Raw genomic sequence first — 25190 nt, forward strand, 5'->3', positions numbered from 1 at the left:
GTTTGGAATGTCGTCGTTGTGATTATATTTCATTTTCTGTAGACGATGTGCACTGTCCGCATTCCAAACCAAGATTCTATGCACGTCTTAACCCAGTCGCACGGTTCCATGGAATTAATGGTCACCGCATCAGCCAATCAGAAAAAAGATTTCCGTTACGAAGGCAGAAAAATACATAAAAAGGAAGACGTCTATACTTTCTTGACTTTATGCTCGTTTTATTAGAGCGAACAACACGTTTCGCCTCAGTGCGTCATCTTCTCCTCTGCAGGTTATTCTAATGTGTTGTCTTGACTGTAATCATTCAATCATATGTTGTCTTCTCCTCTGCAAATGTAGTTATTATTTGTTGTATTGGCTGTAGTTATTCTAATGTGTTGTCTTGACTACTATAGTCATTCTAATGTGTTGTCTTGGCTGTAGTCATTCTAATGTGTTGTATTGACTATTTATTATGTGTTGTATTGATTGTAGTTATTCTAATGTGTTGTCTTGACTACTATAGTCATTCTAATGTGTTGTCTTGACTACTATAGTCATTCTAATGTGTTGTCTTGACTACTATAGTCATTCTAATGTGTTGTCTTCTTCGTCTCCTTCTGCAGGACGTGCTACCGGCCGTGCTCTCGACTCGACTGTGCCCCCGGTGGCTCCCCGTTGCTACTGCAGTATAAGCTGTTGCCCCTCCCCCTAGGCATTCCAGCCAATCACAACGTGGTTCGTCTCTCCGCCTTCTCGGAGGCGGGCGTTCTGCAGGAGCGCACTTCTTTCCGGTTGCTGGAGCAACAACAGTCTCCGCTGGCGACGGTCTCCAATGGCAACCAGCCGTACCGGCGTTCCGCAGCGGGGCCCTTCGGTATCCGTGACGAGAGGGGGCGGGGCATCATCTTCACAGTGCGGCCGCTAGACAGCGCGGGATTGGTCAGACTCAGAGTGCAGGCCACCACTCTCAACCAGGACGGACGAATCACGTACCAGAGCATCTTCATCATTTACATATCGATATCCACCTACCCCTACTGAACACACACACACACACACACACACACACACACACACACACACACACACACACACACACACACACACACAAGGACCCCTGCTGAACAGACACACAGTACTTATAAACACTGACTTAAAGAGACAATGTCTGTAAATACACACACACACACACACACACCAGAATAACAGAATAACACACACCCTGCCTTGGCCCTGATGAAGTGTAGTAGCTATTTTCATAATGTCTCAATCTGAACCGGCACGTCACTTCTCTCCAAATAACTGCAGATCATTCATTCTCAGACTCACAAATAAAGACTGCTTACACACTCGGAAACACAAATAAAGACTGCTTACACACTCATGACGTATAGAAACACTTGGACACATACGTGAATTACAGACTGCTCTCAGATACACATGTGAAGTCTGCTCCCGTTACGATACACACGTAACGTCTTCTCACGTTACGATACACACGTTAAGTCTGCTCCTGTTACGATACACACGTTAAGTCTTCTCTCGTTACGATACACATACGTAAAGTCTTCTCTCGTTACAATACATATACGTAAAGTCTGCTCCTGTTACGATACATACGTAAAGTCGTCTACCGTTACGATACACATACGTAAAGTCGTCTACCGTTACGATACACACGTAAAGTCGTCTCACGTTACGATACACACGTTAAGTCTGCTCCTGTTACGATACACACGTAACGTCTGCTCCTGTTACGATACATACGTAAAGTCGTCTCACGTTACGATACACACGTTAAGTCTGCTCCTGTTACGATACATACGTAAAGTCTGCTCCTGTTACGATACATACGTAAAGTCTGCTCCTGTTACGATACATACGTAAAGTCGTCTACCGTTACGATACACAGGTGAAGTCTGCTAACACTAAGGTGCTCCAAGTCTCAGTTAAGGTGCTCAGCATGTTAACGGGGAATTACATAGTAATAGAAAATACAATACAACACGTTTAAGGATAATTACATAGTAATAGAAAATACAATACAAGTCAAGTCGGCTTTATTGTCATTTTTTTTACATGCACTGGTCATACAAAGAATTGAAATTACAACACGTTAAAGGAGAATTACATAGTAATATAAAATACAAATACAACACGTTAAAGGCCAATGAAAGTTGCCAACCAAGGCAGAATCTGGGGTGTCATTGATTGTGTTACCCTCATGTATATTTTTTTTAACTATTTTAAGTATAAGTTTTGTTTTTACATGTTTGTGTTCATGTGCCTGTGGAACTGAGAGACTTTTACATATGGAGGGAATCTGAAATCATGCCAATGTCTTGTGGGCCTAAGGGCTCATGTTTATTTTATATTTGTATTGTTGTATAATTTAACAGAAAGGTCCCATTGAAATGTAATGCAGTTTTCCAGTTACCCTGTTAGGAGTCTGACGGCATTGCAAATAGCCTGCCATTATGCAACCAGAAATAAATGGAGTTTTGTCTTTTTTAATATTCTGTTTTGTTTCTGCGCGTGTGTGTGTGTGTGTGTGTGTGTGTGTGTGTGTGTGTGTGGGTGTGTGTGTGTGTGTGTGTGTGTGTGTGTGTGTGTGTGTGTGTGTGTGTGTGTGTGTGTGTGCAGTAATGCAAAAAAGTGTTTGTGTATGCGTGTATGTGTGTCTGTATGTGTGTGTGTTTGTGTGTGTGTGTGTCTGTGTGTGTGTGTGTGTGTGCAGGCGTGTTGTTGTCGACAGATGAATCTTCAAGGCAAGTTTTGTCTGTTTTCAATGTAAGGTAACGCACTACTTAGACAGTACACTACCAAGTTCACACCACACGGGTGCGCTGCGTAACCTTTGAGTCACCTGGGCCTACTTAAGGGTCATAGGTCAGAGGCTCAAGAAAGCCACTTGGAGACCTGGAGTGTGTTACAATATGCAGCCTTGCCTCCTCCACTTGTGCTTGTCTCCTCGTACCAGGAAGTAATATGTCATGATGACATCACTGACAACAGCATTATATTTCAATATCTTGCAAAAGCTCAATTGTAGAGTCTTTTTCTCATTTGCAATTGGGATGGTGAATGAAAAACAGTCCCTCAAAAGTTGTTGTGGCTAGGCTGACAGCTGGGAAACTTTATCATTTTCTCCACGGAGTAGGGGCCAGGAGGCGGGACGAGGAGACAAGCACAAGTGGAGGAGGCAAGGTCGCATATTGCAAGGCACTCCTGGGGAACAGGTGAGCACTGGATGAGGCGCTAGTCTCGCATGCCGGGCCTTTGGGATAAGCCGACTCAGCTGGGAATTGATATCAATTAAGGAGCCCGTTTATATGCGCATCAGTAAACCGTTTATAATCAGGTTTTTGGAGTTACCGGTTTATTCGAGTGTTCATGTAAACTAAATAAACAGTTTTCATAATAGGTTTATTGCTGCTATCGGTTTATGAGAAATCCGATTTGCACAGGTAGGTTTTTGGCTTATAAACGGATTTCTCGTGTCATGTATCCAGCATAATCGGGTTATTATCAGGTTATTGACATTCTAGAAGGATAAATAGCCAATCACAGGCAGAGGCGCCACCAGGGATTTTGGGCCCTATGAAAGATTATAGGGCCGTTCTGCGTTGGGCCGGGCCGTTAGAATCACCAACCTAGCGGCGCCCCTGATCACAGGCCTTAAATTCTAGCTTTGTGTCACACACTTCAGTGGAACACGGGCAACCGACAGACTGCAATAAACTGTTTACTTCAATAACCTGTTTATTCCAATGACCTGATTATTGCGGCCATATAAACAGGCTCAATGTCATCACATTGATACATGACATTAAGGTCAAGCTATAAAAGTAAAATAACATCCCACCACAAAGCTGGCCAGTAGCATCGACCATTGTGTGATTGCTACCTGAATTAAGTTCATTGTGAGCTTTCAAGTGAGTGTCTCTCATGTTACTCCTCTATTTATTGAGTTGCACTGGTTACCGATCGCCGCCCGGATCAAGCACAAGGCATTGACCCTTGCCTACAAAATCATCACAGGAACGGCCCCAGCTTATCTGACGGACCTACTAACGCCTTATGTTACTGGAAGAGAACTGCGCTCATCCAGCACAAGCCGTCTGGCTCTGCCATCCAGTCGCTCTAGGTACTCCCAGTCAAGATTGTTCTCCGTTGTGGTACCCAAGTGGTGAAACGGTCTCCCAGAGGCAGCAAGACTAAGCACATCTCTTGCAGCCTTCAAGAAACAACTAAAGACCTTCCTCTTTCGAGAGAATCTACTAGACTAATGCTTGAACTGGCCTTGCCCCAGGGCAGACTCCTGACATGATAAACCTCATATATAGAGATCAAATGTTAATTCTTCATTGTATTGGTTATAATTAACTTTTCTTCTTGGAGCAGACATCACTCTTAATTATTGAAATCTCTGAGGTTGCTGGCCCAAATTTCAAATTCAATGTTTCAAGAAGGAGGCCGCACCTTGCATAGTAGTGTTTTTTATTGCACAGACGCGTTTCGGCGTGTGCCTTCTTCAGTGTGCACATTGAAGAAGGCACACGCCGAAACGGATCTGTGCAATAAAATCACTGCTATGCAAGGTGCGGACTCCTTCTTGAAACATTGGTTATAAATAAAAAATAAATATATAAATAATATCAATAATAAATAATAAATATTGTATTTGTATTGGTTCGCACCAATGCAAAAGTGTGTGCTCAAGTTGGGTCTCCTAAGGGGGCATTGTCCCTTCCTTCTTCTTGTATGTTTGAGGTGCTTCCACGAGAAGTGCGCTACCGCCATCTACAGCGCTAAGGGGACTTAATTTATTCTCAACCTCAGGACTCCGAAGGCCTCCTAACCAAAGGTCTCCTGTAGGGGCATTCACCTGACAGAAAGTGGATACCAGGAATGAACTAATGACTTATCGCTGTCTGGAGTATCTCTGATATACGGCTCTGGTATTCATGGAGTGCTGCTGCTCTCTAGTGGCCATGATTAGTAATTACAAATTAGGAGATTACAACGTGCATTCCATTACTGTATCTGTCTGTATAGGGTCAACCTGTTGCCTCTTAAGGAGGGTGGAGCATGGGATAAATGGTTTAAAGGGAAAGAACGTTTTGTTGCATGTGGGGCCTTATTTCTGGAGTAAAACACATCACTCTACACACCCATACCACTTTTTTCCCATTTGGTGCCGTTTGGAAGATATTGTGTCAGACGGTATCCACTCCATGGTAGCCGAAGGGCCATTATAACCTGGCCCATACATGAGTTGTCCCCACTTTTTAAATGTTGTACAGTTGTGCCATAGTCGAATCAAACATGTACTGCGTCTGTCACACCCCCGCCTACTTTAACTCAGTTATTTCTGAAAACTGCAAGGGAAGGCGGCGCCGTGACGTCATCGGCAGGCGACACCGTTTATTCTGACAGCAGTATGGAGTCTCTCATTCGCTAGCTCAATCAGCTATACTAGGACTGCAAAACGCTTGTAAACATTTGCTTTTTGGGAGAAAGATTTGGATCTGGATTTGTGGTGTAGGGGCCTCACAACAGCTTCACTGCTGATCCCCCACAGCCAAACCCAAACCCAGGGTAGAGTGTGTGTGTGAATGTGGTGTGGACTCTGTGCAGGAGGGTCATTGTGTCTCCAGAGATGCTGTAGAAGGCCAGACATCCTACTACCCCAAACACCACCAGACTACCCCAAGCACCCCCAGACTACCCCAGACACCCCTCAACTACCCCAATCACCCCCCTAACTACCCCAGACACCCCCCCCCCCCAGACTACCCCAATCACCCCCCTAACTACCCCCCCCCCCCCCCCCAGACTACCCCAAACACCCCCCAGAATATCCCAGACACCCCTCAACTACCCCAGACACCCTCCAACCACTCCAATCACCCCCCAACCACCCCAATCACCCCCCAACTACCCCAAACACCCGACTCCCCCAGGATATCCCAAACACCCCCAGACTACCCCAATCACCCCCTCAACTACCCCAGACACCCCCAGGATATCCCAGACCCCCCCCCCCCGGACTACCCCAGACACTACCCAACTACCCCAACTACCCCCCCAGAATATCCAAAACACCACCAGACTACCCCAGACACCCCTCAACTACCCCAATCACCCCCCTAACTACCCCAGACACCCCTCAACTACCACAATCACCCCCCCCCCCGACACCCCTCAACTACCACAATCACCCCCCCAGACACCCCAAGCAGCCCCAACTACCCCAAACACCATTCTCTCCTCAACCCCCCCCCCCCACCCCAAACTCCCCTCAGACTACCCCAGACACCACCCAACTACCCCAGACACCCCGTAGAATACCCCAAACTATCCCTTCTCTCCTCCACCCCCCCCCCCCACCACCACCACCCCAAATGCCCCTTCTCTCATGCCCCCAACACCCCCACCCCCTCTCTCCTCTACCCTTGCGCACCATCCTACATACTTCCGCCAAGACACTTGGCTCCGCACTACGTCTGGTACCTGTTTTCTCTGGAGCGATGCTGACCGGCAGGATTTGGGCCCGTGTTCTGACAAACAGTCCAACATTGTCATTTTATCCTACAGTATGATGTTCTGTCAGACATGTCTGTTAAACGGTACTACATCACCAAAGATAGACGTCAGACATGTTTGTTCAACAACTTATCCTGGTTTTTCAAAAAATGTCCTTCCCGCTTCCTGCAATCGCATCATATTAAACAAAGTCCAGACCACAATATGAAATGAAATGGTAGTATTATGGGATGGTCTGGACCAGGCTAAGAGTTCCCGCCCTGTGATCAACATACACTCCTATTCTGGATCTGACCACTAGAGGGAGTTTAGTCTCTTGATTATTGTGCCAGAAATCATTACATCCAAACTCACACTCATCACTCTCTCCTTTCCTGCAGATGCGTTTATATTAGGGCTGCACAATTAATCGAAAATAATCAAAAATTGTGATAAATTAGTGAAATCGAAGTCGAAATTTTTATCACGATTTAATTGTGGCAATAGTGACCTACCTTTGAGAGCGTCCTTGAAGCCAGAACATACTGACTGGCTGGTGTTTCTGGCCAGAAATCTGTCCACCTAAGTTTCATGCTATTGCCTTAACATAGTTATTACAATACATTTTATTTTGCTCATCTCGTATATAATTCATTCTTGGTTGTATTTCATCTTGTTATAATTTTCAAAAAAATCTGCAACAAATCAATAATCGTGATTACGAGTTTGACCAAAATAATCGTGATTATGATTTTTTTCCATAATCGTGCAGCCCTAGTTTATATGACATTTGTCAAGCGAGAGGTCCCTGTGATGCCTTTCCCTGAGGTTCAATCCAAAGTTTTGGAGCTAGCACCCCCTCAAATTAAGCACTGTATGACAATGCTATACCAACATACGTACTCTCCACTCCTGTGTATGTGAAATGCGTGGGCGAAATCCCTAAACAATTGAAAAAACATATTGAATTTGTCATTGAAAAAAATCTGGCGGCACACCACCAACCAAAGGAAGTTAAATAATTGATAATAGGACTGTATACGCCTATACACAGGTCTAGGCCTATATATTGGCTACATACAACCTATTATTGAAAAACAAAAAAATAATGTAATCCTGTTTGAAAAAAATGCAGTAGTGAGCTATATGTAGTAGACCTATTATTGCAGTTTTGTCTATGGGTAAAGCTATATCCTATTAATTGAGCACAAATATTAAATGATAAATCCAATCCACTCAAAGTTTAACAACCCAGAACCATTCACACATTTGAATGCTTTGAACTCTGAATTGACATTTGAGACAGCTCTTAATGTGCTATTTGGGATGAATCTGCTGACGCTTGTTTCAAGACACAATGATGCGCATATGCCACGAGAGAACAGAATAAAACCTAATGGAAACAAAGATTTTCAATATCGTGCAAATTGGATGAAATGAATTTATTTTGGGGGACACAGGGATAACACATTTCTTTCTTCAGTAACTAGAACCATTTGTGTAATGTTTGGATACCTTTATTTGTAATTACTAAGACGTGAGGACTGAGGAGGTGAGAGTCCGAAAAAAACAGGCAAACACTCCGCTGATGGTCATTTATAATTCCCCATTCATGTAGGCCTGCTGCGAAGTATATTGCTGTGAATAATGATAAAGACAACAATAAAAAACAGCAGCGTAAAGCAGCTAAACTGCACTGATCAAAAAGAACCAAAAAATGAAATAAAAAATATGGAACCGACAAACAAACGAAGAAAGAAAGTAGAAGTAATAAAATAGAAGAAATAAGAAGTTAAAAACAAAGCTTTTTCTTTCTGCAGGATCTCTTGCTCTACTCCAGTGGTTCTCAACTGGAACAGTCTTGGGACCCACCATTTTCCACTCTCATTCGGTCGCGACCCAATTTTTTTAGCGTTCAAGTGAATTCAATGCAATTCTCAAAATGTAACCAAGACTCGAATGACTGGTTGCACGCTATCTATCTCGCATAAACATTCAGATTGTATCTATGACGACAGATGACGCGGAGTTCACTAGCCTATCAAAATAAAAGTTGTAAATTGTTGCAGGAAAAGTTGGATTTTTTTTTTTTAGAATTACGTTTCTTTTGCACCAAGACTCCGCGACCCACCCATGACCCCTCCGCGACCCAGTTTTGGGTCGCGACCCACCAGTTGAGAAACACTGCTCTACTCTAGCATGTCAGGCAGTCCAGGAACGTTCAAGAGTGAATGACGGGGGGCAAAAATGAAAAAAAAAGAGAGGAAAAAGACGAGGAGCGCTAGCTCGAGAGAAAAAAGAAAAAGAGAGATGGAAGAGAGCGATGTGAATGTTGGGATAATTTTTTGTCGCTTTTGGCCCCTCCCCACTCTCCATCAAGACATGGTGGTGGGTCATCATCATCATCATCATCATCATCGTCATCATCATCATCATATTAGCTAAAAAGAAGCCAGTTGGTTGGTTGGTTGGATTTGTGGGCGTGGTCATCAGCGTCTCTTGCTGACAAATACCCAGCCTCCGCCCCTTCCTCCTCCACCACGGGACGAAGGCGGGCCCCTCTGGCCCATGCCATTTCCCATTGGCCCGCGGGACCCGAGGCCACCGCCACCTCCTCCTCCTCCTCCTCCTCCGCCACCTCCTCCTCCTCCACCTCCGCGCATGGTCTTCTTCTCCCCCACGGTCAGCGGCACCTCTCCTCGGAACATTATCGGCTGGGGGATGATGGGAAAAATGACGAGACAGAAAGACACGAAAAGAGGAAAGTTACCGTTGCGGTTTCTTCACTATCTGAATATCAACATCAATTAAGTGGTCTGACGGTACATACACACCAAGATATTCGCGTTCGCTTTACGTGTCCGAGAGCATTGCGAGTTCGAGAGGTTAGCGGGCTGCACAGTCAGCGTCCACGTTCTATTCGCGGGCAGCAGCCTTTCATTTTCAATGGAAGACGCTCATTGAACGCGAATGTCCGCTCAGGAAATACACTCCATTTCTATTTTCAGTGTGCATCGGACATGTCCACCGCGCTCCTGTGTGCAAGGCATGATCTGTTTTCATGTATTCTAACGGTGCATACACACAGACAGCGCGGACGTCCACTTAACGTGTCCGGCATCAGTCCGAAATGGTTAGAATACATGTAAACAGATCATGCCTTGCACACAGGAGCGCGGTGTAAGCACGGCGCATGTCCGTCCCGACAAATGCGCTCAATGAGCGGCTCCCATTGAAAATGAATGGCTGCTGCCCGCGGATAGACCCTGGACGTTGACTGTGCAGTGTGAAAGGCTGCCCGCGAACCTCTCGGACTCGCACTGCTCACGGAGACGTTAAGTGAACACGAACATCTTGGTGTGCATGTACCGTAACAGTTTCAAACTGATAACGGACACGTGAAGTGGACGTTAAGTAGGGGTGGGTATTGGCAAGGGGGTCGCCATGCGATACGTTTCACGATTCACATGCCACGATTCGATTATATCACGATGCATCACGATACCTGCATCATTGCGATGCATCGCGATGCATTGCAATATTTACTGCAGTAAAAAAAAAGTTGCTTGGGCTACTTTTTATTTGCTTCAGTAAATATAAACTTATTAACTTCAGTAAATATGTAAAGATACAGCTTACTTGTCAGTTGCTGTGTAGAATTCATTAAAAAACCCTTTCTATGTCCTGTAATGCAATATTTTTCCAGCTCCCGGTACAAATCACACCAACCTCAATATAACACCGTCATAATAGTCTACTCTGCACTGAAACAGTAGCATTTGTTTTTAATAATCCCATCCAAATCACATTTTAACCAAAACCCCAACTCAATATTATTACAGGAGCCAATACTTGCTGTTCCCCAGCACTTCAGGGGTTAATCTGAAACTTGCGCTGATCCAATCAAAAGCGCCTCTCTCACTCACCCACTCACTCCCACACACGAAGCAGCAGGATCAAAACCCCCCTCTTCTCTCTGTCTCCCTCCGTATAAATGAGCTAGTTGTCTCGTAACCTAGCATGTTTAGCTAACTTGCTACAGCCAAAGACGCAATTTTACAGGATGGATTCACAAAGCAATCAAAAATAATGTCACTAATGCAATCTGCATACAGTACAGCATGATACTATTCCAACTGTAAGTTAAAGTTACAAATAAAAGTGCTTAGCAATCGCTAACGCTAACCGCTATTCAGTTTGGAGTGTTTATAAGCAGCAGCTGTTGCCGTTTGCCACATTGTTGCATACCGGTACTTTTCAAACGCAGTATTGTACCGTTTTAAATGCCTTTGTACCGAGGTACTTTTTTTAATACCGGTATAACGTGCAACCCTACACTAAACAATCGTTTGGAGACAGGTCTTCAAAAACGTTATATTTATCAAAATGTTTAATGACTTGTGAATTTAAGGGGAAGGGTTTTAGTGGAACTGCTAGCTCTAGCCCAAACACAGCAATGACCAGTCCAAAACAATGGCTGTGTCACCAGGCTACTTCCTCCACATCAACTAAGATGTGTCTCCTAGCAAGCCACTATACGGCGCCATCTAGTGGACCGGAGATGGTATTTATGGTAGTAGACGCTCATGGACGCTGTGCATACTTTCTTGTTATTATTAAAGAATCGTTTTTTGGCGTCATGAATCGATGCAATCTATCGCGAAAACAAGGATCGCGATGCATCGTCATGACGATTCATTTGCACACCCCTAACGTGAAGTAGACGTGAAGTGGACGTTAAGTGGACGTTAAGTGGACGTCTGCGCTTGCGGTGTGTATGCACCGTGAGTCATCGGCGGGACCAATCAAACAAAATGGACATTACTATTAGTGTTGCACTGATACCGATACCAATCTATTCAAAAGTACATGATTCAAAACAAAATGGGCATTACTAATAAAAAGTTGATGTTGGTCAAACTGTTGATGTGTGACTGAAGTTGGGTGTGCGGGAGCTTGTGAGCGCGCGCGTGTGTGTGTATGCGCGCGCGCGCGCGCCCGTGTGTGTGTGTGTGTGTGTGTGTGCGTGCGTGCGTGCGTGCGTGCGTGCGTGCGTGTGTGTATGCGCGTGTGTGCGTATGAGCGTGCGCGCGCGCGTGTGTGTGTGTGTGTGTGTGTGACCGTAAATGCATGCATAGGAGCGTGTGCGCCAGTGTGTGGGGTACCAGTGTGGGGTGCCAGTGTGGGGTACCAGTGTGTGGGGTGCCAGTGTGGGGTACCAGTGTGTGGGGTGCCAGAGTGTGTGTGGGGTGCCAGTGTGTGTGTGGGGTGCCAGTGTGTGTGTGGGGTGCCAGTGTGTGTGGGGTGCCAGTGTGGGGTACCAGTGTGTGTGGTGCCAGTGTGTGGGGTGCCAGTGTGTGTGGGGTGCCAGTGTGGGGTACCAGTGTGTGTGGTGCCAGTGTGTGGGGTGCCAGTGTGTGTGTGGGGTGCCAGTGTGTGGGGTGCCAGTGTGTGGGGTACCAGTGTGTGGGGTGCCAGTGTGTGTGTGGGGTGCCAGTGTGTGGGGTGCCAGTGTGTGTTGGGGGGTACCTGGTGACCCAGGATCCGCTGCACAGCCTCGGGGTCTTCGAATACCACGAAACCAAATCTGGCCTTGGGGTTGATGCGCATCTCCTCCACATTGCCAAAGCCTGCAGACCACACGCACGCACACACGCACGCACACACACACGCACACGCACACGCACACACATTACCAAAGCCTACAGGCCACAAGGGACCAGACAAGGCCTTTCATTTCATTGGTACATGAATGCAATTTCATACATGAATGCAATTCAATGTACTGTACAGAGTAGGTGAAGTAAGATAAAAATGATGTAAAATAAAACAAAATGAAATAAAAGCATAAGGCATGGCTGGTGAAAATAGAATAAAAAGTAAAGATAAAAGCAAGACATAAGGGAAAATATATATATATAGAAAAACACGAAAAACATTTTGATCTCTAAGAGAAGGCATCAGAGAAAAGCGACAACACATGCACAGCTGACAACAACGCTGACATGTTTCTGTGCAGTGCATTGACCCTGCTCATCTCAAGATTCTTTTAATAGTCCCGAAGGAAATTTGTCTTGGACATACATAGCTGCCACATACACACAACACTGATACACATGACGCCCAAAAAAACAAAAAAAACTAGTGGTGGGCCGTTATCGGCGTTAACGTGCTGCGATAATGTGAGACTCTTGTCGCGCGATAAAGAAAATATCGCACGTTAATCTATTCTCAAAATATAGGTTTGGAGTTTGGGTATGTACGTCACCATAGCGTTTAATTGACAGACGCTTTCAGACTGCGCTCCAGTCGCTTCTCCTCTCTCCACCTGTTGTTTCAGCAGACCTACTAAATATGAAGTGTTTGCATGCTGAAAACATTAATCCCTCTGCCGTGGTAGTTGTTGTTTGAGTGCTTTTTCATAAGTGGTAGACTAAAGAGACGTTATTGTTTGAGGTGAAGCATAGAGAGACATTATTGTGTGTGAGCTACCAGTCAGTGGCAGTCTCTCTCTCTCTCTCTCTCTCTCTCTCTCTCTCTCTCTCTCTCTCTCTCTCTCGATTCCTCATCGCTCTCTCTCTCCTTCTCTCTCGCGTCTCCACTCTCGTCTCGCTCTCTCTCACTCTCGCCCTCTCACTCTCTCTCCTCTCTCTCTCTCTCTCTCTCCCTCTCTCTCTCCTCTCTCCTCCCTCTCTCTCTCTCTCTCTCTCTCTCTCTCTCTCTCTCTCTCTCTCCATTAGAAATGCTGCATTGTTGAGGTAATTTTGTTTAAAATTAAATGTTTGATAGATTTATTTGTATTTGTCTCTACAACTTATAGCGCTGTTCATTTTGAAATTTCAGTATCTTATAACTGTAAATGCTTCCTAACATATTGGACACACTTTACACATATTGCTGTAATTTTTTCATCACCAAGTATCAACATGACCATTTTTTGAAGATGAGATGCATTTTGGAAAAAAAAGATGAGCTCTGGTCTAATGCACCATCTGTCTTAAGAAACCCCAAGGTTTTTTTCGGCATTATTTCGCTATCGTGCCTATTCTGAATGAGCCATTTTGATATAGATTAATCTAGATTAATTTCATAATACAGTGAGATTAATCTAGATTAAAAAAATTAATCTATGCCCACCCCTAAAAAAAACACAACAATAAACACACATATACATACATACAGACACTCGAGTGCATATCAACCACAGCCCACCACCCACATACATGGCATTACAGGATGGTAGTTGTTGCGTTCAGTAAGTTAAGTACAGGGGTGGGGTTCCTATGTCTCGAGGGCCAGGGGTGGGGTTCCTATGTCTCGAGGGCCAGGGGTGGGGAACCTATGTCTCGAGGGCCAGGGGTGGGGAACCTATGTCTCGAGGGCCAGGGGTGGGGTTCCTATGTCTCGAGGGCCAGGGGTGGGGAACCTATGTCTCGAGGGCCAGGGGTGGGGAACCTATGTCTCGAGGGCCAGGGGTGGGGAACCTATGTCTCGAGGGCCAGGGGTGGGGAACCTATGTCTCGAGGGCCAGGGGTGGGGAACCTATGTCTCGAGGGCCAGGGGTGGGGAACCTATGTCTCGAGGGCCAGGGGTGGGGGACCTATGTCTCGAGTAGGGGTGCAAATTATCGATTAATTCATTAATCATTAGTTGATAGTCTTATCGATCGACTTACGATTAATTGATAAGCGGCGTTTCCCCCCCGAAATCTCAATGTTTCTTGGAAATAAACAATTAAATCTAAAACAATGTAATAAAAAAATGTACATAATATACCATATTTAAATTAATTCTATTTCAGTTATTTAAGCTATTTCTGTAAATTCAAAATGGCGGACCATGGAGAAGATCCCCCCTTTCATGTATGGAAAGTGCCTCTTTTCCAGTCATAATGAATAATTTGATGCTGGTGGTAAGTATTTGTGAAAAAGGTAACATTAGTAAATGGACAGCATGAATTCTGTAAATAAACAACTAAAACTCTTACACAGTGTCCCTTTAAATGTAAAAGGAGCAGGCCTTGACACTGGCACCAGCCAACCAGCCAAATGCTGGTAAAACTTGGCTGTGGCTAGTAATAATTGCAGTCTCACTAGCCAATTTGGCAGGTAGCTTATTCTATGATATGACATATCAGCATAGTTTAGCCTTTATTCTGTATCAATTGTTTGTATTTAGTTCAAGAAAAAGTAAGTTACTCGGTTTCTATTCGTGTGATTTATTTCCATGTAGAAGTGCACTTGTCTTCTTGCTTTAGGGTCAAAGACGTCCAAAAAGAAATTGTCATTCAATGTAACAGATACCTTCTGCTGACTGTAACTGTAAGAAACATGACTCTTTTTATTTTATTTTTTTCCAGTGAATTCATGAAAGCCTCGGCTGTCATCCATTCACTTTAAACAATTTAAAAATCATGTTTTTTTACAGTTACAGTCAGCAGAAGGTATCCGTTACACTGAATGACAATTCCTTTTTGGACGTCTTTGTACATCTAACTTCAGAAGATGGGGTGCTAAAGGGTCAGTGATAAAGAAAAAAACAATATAAAAATCTTGGCTTGTAGAATACCTGAATGGCTAGTGACTTGGGAAAACCATTAGCCACAGTGGCCGGTAAGTAGAAAAGTTAATGTCAAGCCCTGGAAAGAAGGAGTGCATCTTAATATGGGACCTTGCCTCCTCCACTTCCCTCCTCCACTCGCTTCTCGTCATGATGACATCACTGACAACAGCATTATATTTCAATATCTTGCAAAAGCTCAATTGTAGAGTCTTTTTCTCGTTTGCAATTGTTATGGTGAATGAAAAACAGTCCCTCAAAAGTTGTTGTGGCTAGGCTGACAGCTGGGAAACTTTATCGTTTTCTCCACGGAGGAGGGGCCAGGAGGCGGGGCGAGACAAGCGCAAGTGGAGGAGGCAAGGTCACATATTGGGATGCACCCGAGGTGTCATTAACTCACTCATGAAGAAGTCCTTGAGTTCTTCCTCGTAGATGTCGTGCGGCAGGTTTCCCACGAACAGATGATGGGAGTCGGGGTACTGCGCCGGCACTTTCCTACGCGCCTCCTCGTCTCTCCTATGCACCTCCTCGTCTTTCCTACGCACCTCACACTCTACACACACACGCACGCCCATGCACGAGCACACACACGCACGCCCATGCACGAGCACACACGCACGCCCATGCACGAGCACACACACGCACGCCCATGCACGAGCACACACACACACGCCCATGCACGAGCACACACACACAAGCACGCCCATGCACGAGCACACACACGCACGCACGCCCATGCACGAGCACACACACGCACGCCCATGCACGAGCACACACACGCACGCCCATGCACGAGCACACACACGCACGCCCATGCACGAGCACACACACGCACGCCCATGCACGAGCACACACACGCACGCCCATGCACGAGCACACACACGCACGCCCATGCACGAGCACACACACGCACCATGTTATTCCTTCATTGCCCTCTGTGTTTAAGCGTTAGATGATCACAAATTGGCAAACTTCATAAATCCCATTTTTTGTTTTATTCCTCTCATGGACAGTTGTGGAAATGACATACATAAAGTGTCTGCTGTGTGTAGGCCATATCAACCATGAATTTTGTTGTTTTTCTTATGTGGGGAGAACTCTGTCATTAAACCCATGGGAATTCCTCTGAATATTATTTTGCTATGGTTACATATTGACTAAATAATTCTAAAGCAAGGCGCGTGAGATTATAGTTTCCACAGAGTAATGGAAATGACAATAGACCCAGGGGACAGGTGTTCAACATGTGAAAAATGTGATAAATTCACAATACTTATTTTCAATACAATACATGTTTACTTACATGGATGTAAATTAGTGTTTATGATTGGATTTGACATTAACTTATAATTCTATCATTAAGGTAAACAAGGTCTCAGAAGGCTAAATGGCTATATTCACATGATTAGGAATTTACAATTGAGCTTTTGCACAACATTACCCTATATTGCACAACATCACCCTATATGTCACAACATCACCCTATATTGCACAACATCACCCTATATTTCACGCCATCACAGCCCAGCCGCCCATACCAAGGGTTCTCCCTCTCCCGCTGATTTGTTCAGCTTCCAAAATGGAGTTACTGCCGCCGACAGTTTACTCAGCCAATTACGTGCCACGTTACTGACTGACTTACGGTTGACCAGAAAGCTATATGGAAGACGGGCATTGGATGCATGGAAGTATTATAAGGTGCCTAACCACAGACCTATAAAGGTCTATTTGCCCAACACTAAACTCACGCACCCACCACTCATCATGAGCGAAGTTGAGCGAAGTGGATGTCGGAAATGCGTGAACTTCTGAAAATGACGATGAGAAGTGCCTTGCTAATCGGCGAAGCTAACCAGCCAAATCCTACCCACCCGGGTTCTCCTGTCCTAACTAGTCCTTACCAAACTGCTTCCACCCGCCCCTCTCAACACCGTCTATATTATTGTATTGGTCCACAGACTTATCCTCCACCCAGAGACAGTTTATAACAACATTGCTATTGGCTGACAGGCTGATAACAACATTGCTATTGGCTGACTGACCTTTGGCTGGCAGTGTGACGGAGGTCATCTTGCACCTGTTCACCCCCCTCGGGGATCGAATCTGCAGCCTTGTCAACTACAACGGTCCGGCAATGGGAGACACAGTACGATACCGCTGGGTCAAGAGACTAGAGACTGTATGAGGCTATCGCAGGGAGGTTTTACCAACGTTCCATTTCCGTTAAATATTGTATGTGCGTGTGAACTGGTGTGTTGGTGAATCTAAATATGTGTTGTGTTTTGTGTGAGTGTGTGTGCCCAACTCACTCTTAAGGGTGAAGAACGCTCTGGTCTCTGGTTCATCAATAAGAGCCTGGCCATCAGACACTGAGACAGAAAACATCACATTGGTCTAAATAAGTGCATCAACACCACAATATGAAAACATCACATTGGTCTAAATAAGTGCATCAACACCACAATATGAAAACATCACATTGGCCTAAATAAGTGCAAGAACACTACACCACATTCAATTAGAGCAGTGGAGGTCACATGATATGAGTCTCCACCAATCGTGCATGTGTGTTTGTTTGCAGTTTCTGAATTGCTATTAAAAAAGCATTACACAAGTCTAAGTACTGTGTGTTTAACAATATAACAATACACAGGGTGCGATTTGTCAAAAAACCAGAGGGGGGGATGTTTTTTTTTTTCATGAAATGTGACGTCACAAAATTAAGTTAACGCGACTAACAGCTCAATATTGGATGATATCAAATGAATAACACTTAATTCAGTCAAAAACAACGTGGCAGTGTATTTTTTTCCACCAACACGGACACGGACACTAAGACAATGCGTCTTCATTGAGAGGGTTTTTTTTTGCGCCTAATGCAGTTGGACATCTCTTGCGCAAAAAAATGTTACACTGAAATCGCGAAGGGGGAATTCTGTAGCCTACATTTCGTGTGCCAAAGACACTTCAGTCACTCACAACCCTAAGCGCACCAACCCTAGAAATAGCCACCAAGTGTAGGCAGAGGGGGCTTTCAACGTGCCGTCCTCGTGCGTTGCAACTTTCTACAAACTTTTAGTTGGGCCATACAAATTCATTGCATGTTCAGGCGCTACTCCACCCATTCCGTCTGCCTTGACAGTAGCCTAGATTTAGGCGCAACGGCACAACGGTTTCATAGCCTAATGTGCAGACAGAAATACTTAAACAATTTCATTTTAAACAATTTCATAATCAATTCCATTTTAAAGCACCTCCCTTCCTAGAGCACCTGCTTTTTGCCATTTGCATTCTGCATCCAATAGGCACCTCATCAATTAGCGAGAGGGCACAACGCGCACCTCCTCTGCGGTCTAACAAACCCCGAGGAAAGTGATCAGGACAACTCTCGCAACATCTGCCTATCGACGCGTCTTTTTGTATAGCCACTGAATAACAGTCGGGAGTTGGAAGCAAAGTAGCCTATTTCAAACCAAATGTCTTAAACATTTCCTTTGTTAGCTCCCCCACTGACGCTGCGCAATGCAATGCAATGCGCCCCTTTTGCGCGCCTGTTTGTAGGCATTAGCCAAGTAGTTGGGTAGGTTGTTTCCTATTTGATGGTCCATCAAAAAAGGACTAACTGCTGCTTTGGCGTTTCATTTTCGCAGGTCGTTTGCATTAGCCATATGTTACTAATTCCCGTACATAACGCAACTTTGTTGCATATGTGCTGTTGAGTCCGGGACCTCGTAAACATCAAAGCTTCCCCCACGTCGGGCAATTTTGAAAGTGAGTGCAATGTAGACTGCAGAAAAGGGTCACAAGTTGCCTGTCATGTCAACATTTTCGTTAGTTTATTTTGATAGGCCTATTTGCGAGGATATTTTTCCAGCAAAGATGAAAACCAGAGGGGGGGGATAATCCCCCCCATCCCCCCCGGCAAATCGCACCCTGACAATACATACGTTTAACAGTATTTAACAATGCTGTTCAGAGTATTTTTAACAGCCCACACGTTACACCTTTACAAAGAAATAATGTGCAGAAAATGACATTCATGTAAGTTCAGTGTGGTGTTGAATGTGAAGTCTATGTCTATGCCGTATAGAGTGGGGTGAGCACATCAAAAGGTTATTTTAAGCAAATGTCAAATCGTGAAAGACGAAAATATGCTTACACACTTAAATCCTCTTTCGAGTTCTTTTAATAGCCGAGCTTTCGGTCAAATACCTTCCTCCAACCTCAAGCTTGGCAATGAAGAGATCAAAAGGATTTAAGTTTGATGCTTGAAAATGACGGATGGTGCACAATTCCAATATTTTTCAAACCTGCTGCAGATATCTTGACTCTTTTATGCTTGACGACAGAATTGAATTTTTCCTCCAGCTGCAATGATTTTTTCTCACACTGTATGTGCTGGATGATCTGGAAATGGGTCATAGCTACAAGAGAAAACAAAGAGATCAAATATCAAAGAGCGCGCACACACACACACACACACACACACACACACACACACACACACACACACACACACACACACACACACACACACACACACACACACACACACACACACACACACACACAACGGCAAAAAAAGAACGGCTCAGGTAATGAGAACAATGTCAAGGCTATAGGACAGAACTGGCTTCCCTTCCCTTGTATTGTATTCGAGTTAATGTTCCTCTTTTTCCTCTGTATGTATCGCATCTATTACACTAATGCTAATAATCAAGTATCACAATAAATAGCTCATTAACAATGCTGATGTTGGAAATGTTAAGATTTCTAATATAGTCAAACCTGCTGCAGATATCTTGACTATTCCCTGTTGGAAGACTGAATCTAGTTTCTCGCTCAGTTGCATCTTCAGTGCAGACAAAGATTCCTTCAGGGGCTCCAAGGAGAAGCTTTGGCTGAAGGTCACACTGGTTGAAATTGTGCTGTAAGGCTTCTCAGTGATGGACGCAATGTTCTGTACAGAGAAACATACACACTAGGATGAGATAGACCTACTGACATGAGCCCTTGATCAGCAGGACATTAACAGGGCTGTATTGCCGCGGTTTGAACTCTCTAAAACCTGAGTTTGTCTTGTCTACCTTGAGGAAATGGATGGGATCCTGTGTCAGTGAAAGCTGCTTCATCTCAGCATCTGTCCTCTTCAGCTCAGCAATCTCCTGCTCCAGTCGCTTCAGGAGTCCTTCAGCGCGACTCACCTCAGCCTTCTCCTGATCTCTGATCAGCTCTGTCACCTCAGAGCGTCTTCTCTCAATGGAGCGGACCATCTCAGTAAACATCCTCTCACTCTCCTCCACTGCTGTCTTTGCACCAGACTGATAGGACACACACACACACACACACACACACACACACACACACACACACACACACACACACACACACACACACACACACACACACACACACACACACACACACACACACACACACACACAAGTTACATTGGTTTCCATAAGGAGGAGAGGACCTTATCAATACTTCTCTTCATTATATTGCTCTACATTATCTTATGTGTATAACACATATCAATATGAATCCAATTGGGTTGCAATATCATTCCTGAGTTGTTTAAAATTACACCAAATGAAGGGGAATTCCTCTGACAAACAACATTAGATGCTTGTGTCACAGCTCATCATAACTATCATCTCACTGCAGAATCAGAAACCTGCTGCAGATTGTCTTCTCCTCTGGTCAGTTCTGACCTTGAGAGTCTCCACAGCCTTTCTCAGCTCCTGCAGCTCCTTCTCCTTCAACTGGATTATCTGCTGGCATCTCCTCTGGCTCTGACCCAAACCCTCCTGTAATACATTACATCAGGGATTCTTAACCTTTTTGACGTTGAGGCCCATTTTTTCGGTGCAGAGTGGACCAGGGTCCATCTAATATTGCCCATGCCCACACACATTACGATAGCCTATATATATATTAGTGGTGGGCCGTAATCGGCGTTAACGTGCTGTGATAATGTGACACTCTTATAGCGCGATAAAGAAAACATTGCACATTAATCTATTCTCAAAATATGGGTTTGGAGTTTGGGTATGCACCTCACGTCTTTTTGATTGACAGACGCTTTCAGACTTTCAGACCTGTTGCTTCAGCAGACCTACTAAATATGAACAGTGTTTGCATGCTGGAAACATTAATCTCTCTGCCGTGGTAGGCCTAGGGGTTGTTTGAGTGCTTTTTCATAAGTGGTAGACTAGAGAGACGTTATTGTTTGAGGTGAAGCATAGCGAGACATTATTGTGTGTGAGTAGGCCTACATTTCCTCACGCATTGCATGGAACACATAAACTACTTCCAGAAATCTTGCCTGTGCCATCATTAAGTTACAAAATATTCCGTGTGATACGCATTTTGAATATTGTCAAACTGAAACTATCAATATCTACTCTCGCTGAATGTTTGTGTAATTGTGTTGCGATAGTGCATTTGCGACTCAGTGAGATGTCAGACGGTAATAAATCTCACGGTTGTCGCGCTTGATATATATTTTTTGCTAACCGAATTCATTTCGAGTTGTAACTCCTCTGGCATTCTAACTCTGAGAACAACGGCCAGGTTTGGGCCAAATCGCCGTGGGCCAGTGCTGTAGGTTCTAGATATCTAGTAGCCTGGCTCTTCTGTGTGGACTTACCTGTGCCTGCTACACGAAGATCCTCCCTCTTTTAAAGGAGCGCGCAGCTCTTTTTAAGTCAGTGGCAGATTCTCTCTCTCTCTCTCTCTCTCTCTCTCTCTCTCTCTCTCTCTCTTTGGATGGGCAAATGCAGACGTTGAAAAAGAAGAAAAAATCCAAGGCACTCTCTTTAAAAAAAACTCTCTTTAAAGGGACACTGTGTGAGATTTTTAGTTGTTTATTTCCAGAATTCATGCTGCCCAATCACTAATGCTGCCTTTTTCATGAATACTTACCACCACTGTCAAATTCTAAGTATTCATTATGACTGGAAAATTTGCACTTTTCATACATGAAAAGGGGGATCTTCTCCATGGTCCGCCATTTTGAATTTCCAAAAATAGCCATTTTTAGCTGCAAAAATGACTCTACTTGGACCATACTAGAAAATATTTGTTAATTACTTAGTAAACTTTCATGTAAATATCAAATTTGGCAATAGGCAGCCCAGTTTCAATGAGCAGCATAGTTGCAGTACCTTTTTTGACCATTTCTTGCACAGTGTCCCTTTAAAAGTAAAAAGCCTCTATTTCATGGCTTGGTTTGCAATTAACCTTTAAAAAACTCTGACATGTTTCGGCCACTTGGCCTTCTTCAGGGAGTCAGAACCACACGCTTCCATATTTCTCCATTAACGTGAACGCTCCATACCGGCATGATTTATTGACAAAAAAAGAACTTTTGTTGCATTTGCCATTGTGTTAGCATATGTTTTAGTCTCTGTATGTCTTTGAATGTCTGTTCTTGTTTTTGTTTTATATTAAGAACTTAGGCCTACATGTTCTGCTCGCGGACTTTGTAGATGGAAATCTACAGGGTATATTGGAGAGTGAAGTGTGGGACACCAGGTCAACAAACAAGAACAGCTGACCGCAAAGCATCAACGATATCTGGGCTTTCATAACTCCCATGCACTGTTTCTGCCATTGACTTCAATGTTAAATGCATCATGGCCGTTATGAAGACAGAGAGTGTCCTAACCAAGTATTGAACATTGCATGTTATGTAGAAAGTACCAAATTTCAACTGATTTGATGTGACCCGAATTTTGCTGAAGAAAATTTTGATTTTATTACAATATTCTAATGATGCGAATTCCCCAATTCATGGGTTTTTTGGGCTGGAAGACCAAAATATGTAAAAATAAATTTGATTGGAATAGTTAAAAACTGGGCCATGAATCTACAATCCATGACAGTTTAACATTATTGATGGAATTATGGAAATAAATCAACTTTTTCATGCTATTCTAATAAAAAGGCCTGGAGCTGTATAGCCTATGGCAGGTGGGCATGTCAATGTTTACAGCAGTTTACAGTCCCTACGGTTAGAATATGTTATTAATTCCAAATTAATAGTTCAGAATGAAATAGTTCGGAATTAAAGTTATTTTGCGACGTGTATACATGGCACTTTCACTTAATTCTGAATTACCCGTCTGCTGAAAACAAAGCATTTCGATTGGATAGAGGACACACGTGCTGAGCGAGCCAAATCAGGCGTGGGGGTGTGTTCGCCAAACCTTCAGGACCTCTGGGACAGCTAGTCATCTTCAACCCCAAAATATTTGCTTCAGCTGGGACACAATTTGGCATATGACCTGAAGATGTGGATCACTTAAAATGCTAACGTTAGCTTACCCGGTTAGCTTAGAAAAACAAGTGGTCAAAGGGTAATGAGGGGTAAGTTTGTTGTGCTACATCAGTTCGTGGTATATTTTTACATCAAAATATGAAAGTCACAACATTTATAGTCGCGTAGGGACTAAGTTAAGCAAAACTTTTATGTAGGAAATCGACCGGAAGTCCGCCATTTTTTCTCACATTGTGGGGCTAAGACATTCAAATAATAGGCTACAGCTTTATGATGATGATATGAAGCAACTAAAAATTGATATCCAAATACTCAATACACTTGTAATCCACGTCTTACCTTTTTCTGACTCCATTCTGCTGTAGCCGTGATGGTGTTGTGGCCTCTATGATTGTCCATCGTACATAGATAGCAAATGCAACTCTGGTCAGTCCGACAAAATATTTCAAAAACTTTATTGTGACGGGGGCAAATCCTCTCCTGTAGCTGGCCCGTAGCGTCGATAATTGTGTGATTTCTACCAAGTTTAACAAGTTCATTGTGATCTTTTAAATGAGTAGCACAGTATGACTTGAGACAGTCCAGACAGGACTTGACAGCTTTGAGTTTTCTCCCGGTGCAGACGTCGCAGGCCACATCTCCAGGTCCAGCAGCACATTCAACAGCAGCTGCAGTTTGTGTTCTGCTCTTCGTCATTCGATCCACGAGCTCAGCCATGATACAATTCTTGTTTAAAACGGGTCTTGGAGTGAAAGTCTGTCTGCACTGGGGGCAGCTGTAAACGCCCTTCACATCTTCCTCATTCCAGCAGTTCTCAATACAACCCAAACAGTAGTTGTGTCCACAGTTAAGAGTCGCTGGATCCTTTAGGAAGTCCAAACAAATTGGACATGTGAAAATGCCATCATTACTTGCCATCGCTTCAGCAACTTTCCCCAAGTAATACTGTAAAAAATGATACAAAGTGATGCACCTATAGAAGGCTGTACAGGGGCTGGTCCAGGAATTAGCAAACAGCACAGCTTTTCCGGCCGGAACAGGAATTAGCAAACAGCACTAACAGGTCGTCCAGCCGGAACAAAAAGGAATAATCCCAAATGTAGACACACTCAAGATGTAGGAAACCCTTGAAACGGTGAACCGTGGTTTACTGTAATAAGAAAAGAATAGACATGCAAGACAAGACATAAGTGAGCCACATAGAGCCAACAGGGTAAACATAATAAACAGGTATATATACAAAAGTAGGCTAATTCATTACTTAAATGCATTACTTTTTGCTGGCATGCAGTAATGTAAGGCATTACACAAAACTTTGTAATATTTACTTAGTTACAATGCTAAATAACCTAAGTTACAATACATGACAATGACCTGGGATTTTAGTGCTATTCAGTGTGGTAGGTCGGAAAGAAGCGATTCCTGAACATGGTAGTGTTTAGTCTGCATGCTACCAAAAACACCTCCTGGGTTGGAAGTGAAATAGTCATGACTCGTGAGCCCACAGTGCTTTTGGCCAAAGTAACTAAAGTAATGGAAACTTATTGTAATGCCTTACATTTTAAATATAGTAGTGTAGTGTAAGGATATTAAATAGAGAACATTGCAGTAATAGAGAGTAGGTCTAATGCATTACCATTTTTTGAGTAACTTGCCCAACATTGACCTAGGCCATAAAGACGAATGCAAACATTCATGGATAAAACAATGTGGAAAAGAATGATAAATGCAAGAGCAGCTATCTTAACCATACACACGGGTGTGAATGCCTACAGCAAAGTATACGACTCAAACAAAATGAAAACACAGCGAGTGCATTTTATGAGGTAAAAGGAGC

General features: G+C 43.9%; 2 protein-coding genes across 2 annotated transcripts in view; one reads left to right on the forward strand and one right to left on the reverse strand.

Moving 5' to 3' along the window:
• Positions 1 to 1446, forward strand: part of hmcn2 (hemicentin 2) — a 126300-nt gene extending 124854 nt beyond the window's left edge. Inside the window, exon 70 of the mRNA XM_063195823.1 lies at positions 606 to 1446. Within this exon, the coding sequence (XP_063051893.1) occupies positions 606 to 1023 (418 nt within the window). The 3' untranslated portion in view covers positions 1024 to 1446. The remainder of the gene's footprint in view (positions 1 to 605) is intronic.
• A 6594-nt stretch (positions 1447 to 8040) lies between these two features.
• On the reverse strand, positions 8041 to 24271 carry LOC134446458 (E3 ubiquitin-protein ligase TRIM47-like). Its single transcript, XM_063195825.1, has 10 exons — positions 23693 to 24271; positions 20784 to 20879; positions 20157 to 20390; positions 19858 to 20029; positions 19380 to 19493; positions 17379 to 17438; positions 15470 to 15622; positions 12040 to 12140; positions 9149 to 9224; positions 8041 to 8054 (listed from the first exon to the last, which is right to left on the reverse strand). Exons 1-10 carry the CDS (start codon positions 24269 to 24271, stop codon positions 8041 to 8043), a joined length of 1599 nt encoding a protein of 532 aa, XP_063051895.1.
• Positions 24272 to 25190: the final 919 nt, after the last annotated feature.

Source organism: Engraulis encrasicolus, chromosome 3 (assembly GCF_034702125.1).
Source record: "Engraulis encrasicolus isolate BLACKSEA-1 chromosome 3, IST_EnEncr_1.0, whole genome shotgun sequence".
NCBI lineage: Eukaryota > Metazoa > Chordata > Actinopteri > Clupeiformes > Engraulidae > Engraulis > Engraulis encrasicolus.

What these genes read in the sequence shown, in the direction of transcription:
- LOC134446458 (XM_063195825.1), bottom strand. Translation starts at nt 24,271, where the DNA reads ATGGCAAGTAATGATGGCATTTTCACATGTCCAATTTGTTTGGACTTC. An exon ending in AGCGTTCTTCACCCTTAAGA is followed by an intron (nt 15,623 to 17,378) that starts GTGAGTTGGGCA and finishes GTGTGTGTGTAG; the next exon opens with AGTGTGAGGTGCGTAGGAAA. An exon ending in ACTCAAGGACTTCTTCATGA is followed by an intron (nt 12,141 to 15,469) that starts GTGAGTTAATGA and finishes TGTGGTCTGCAG; the next exon opens with GCTTTGGCAATGTGGAGGAG.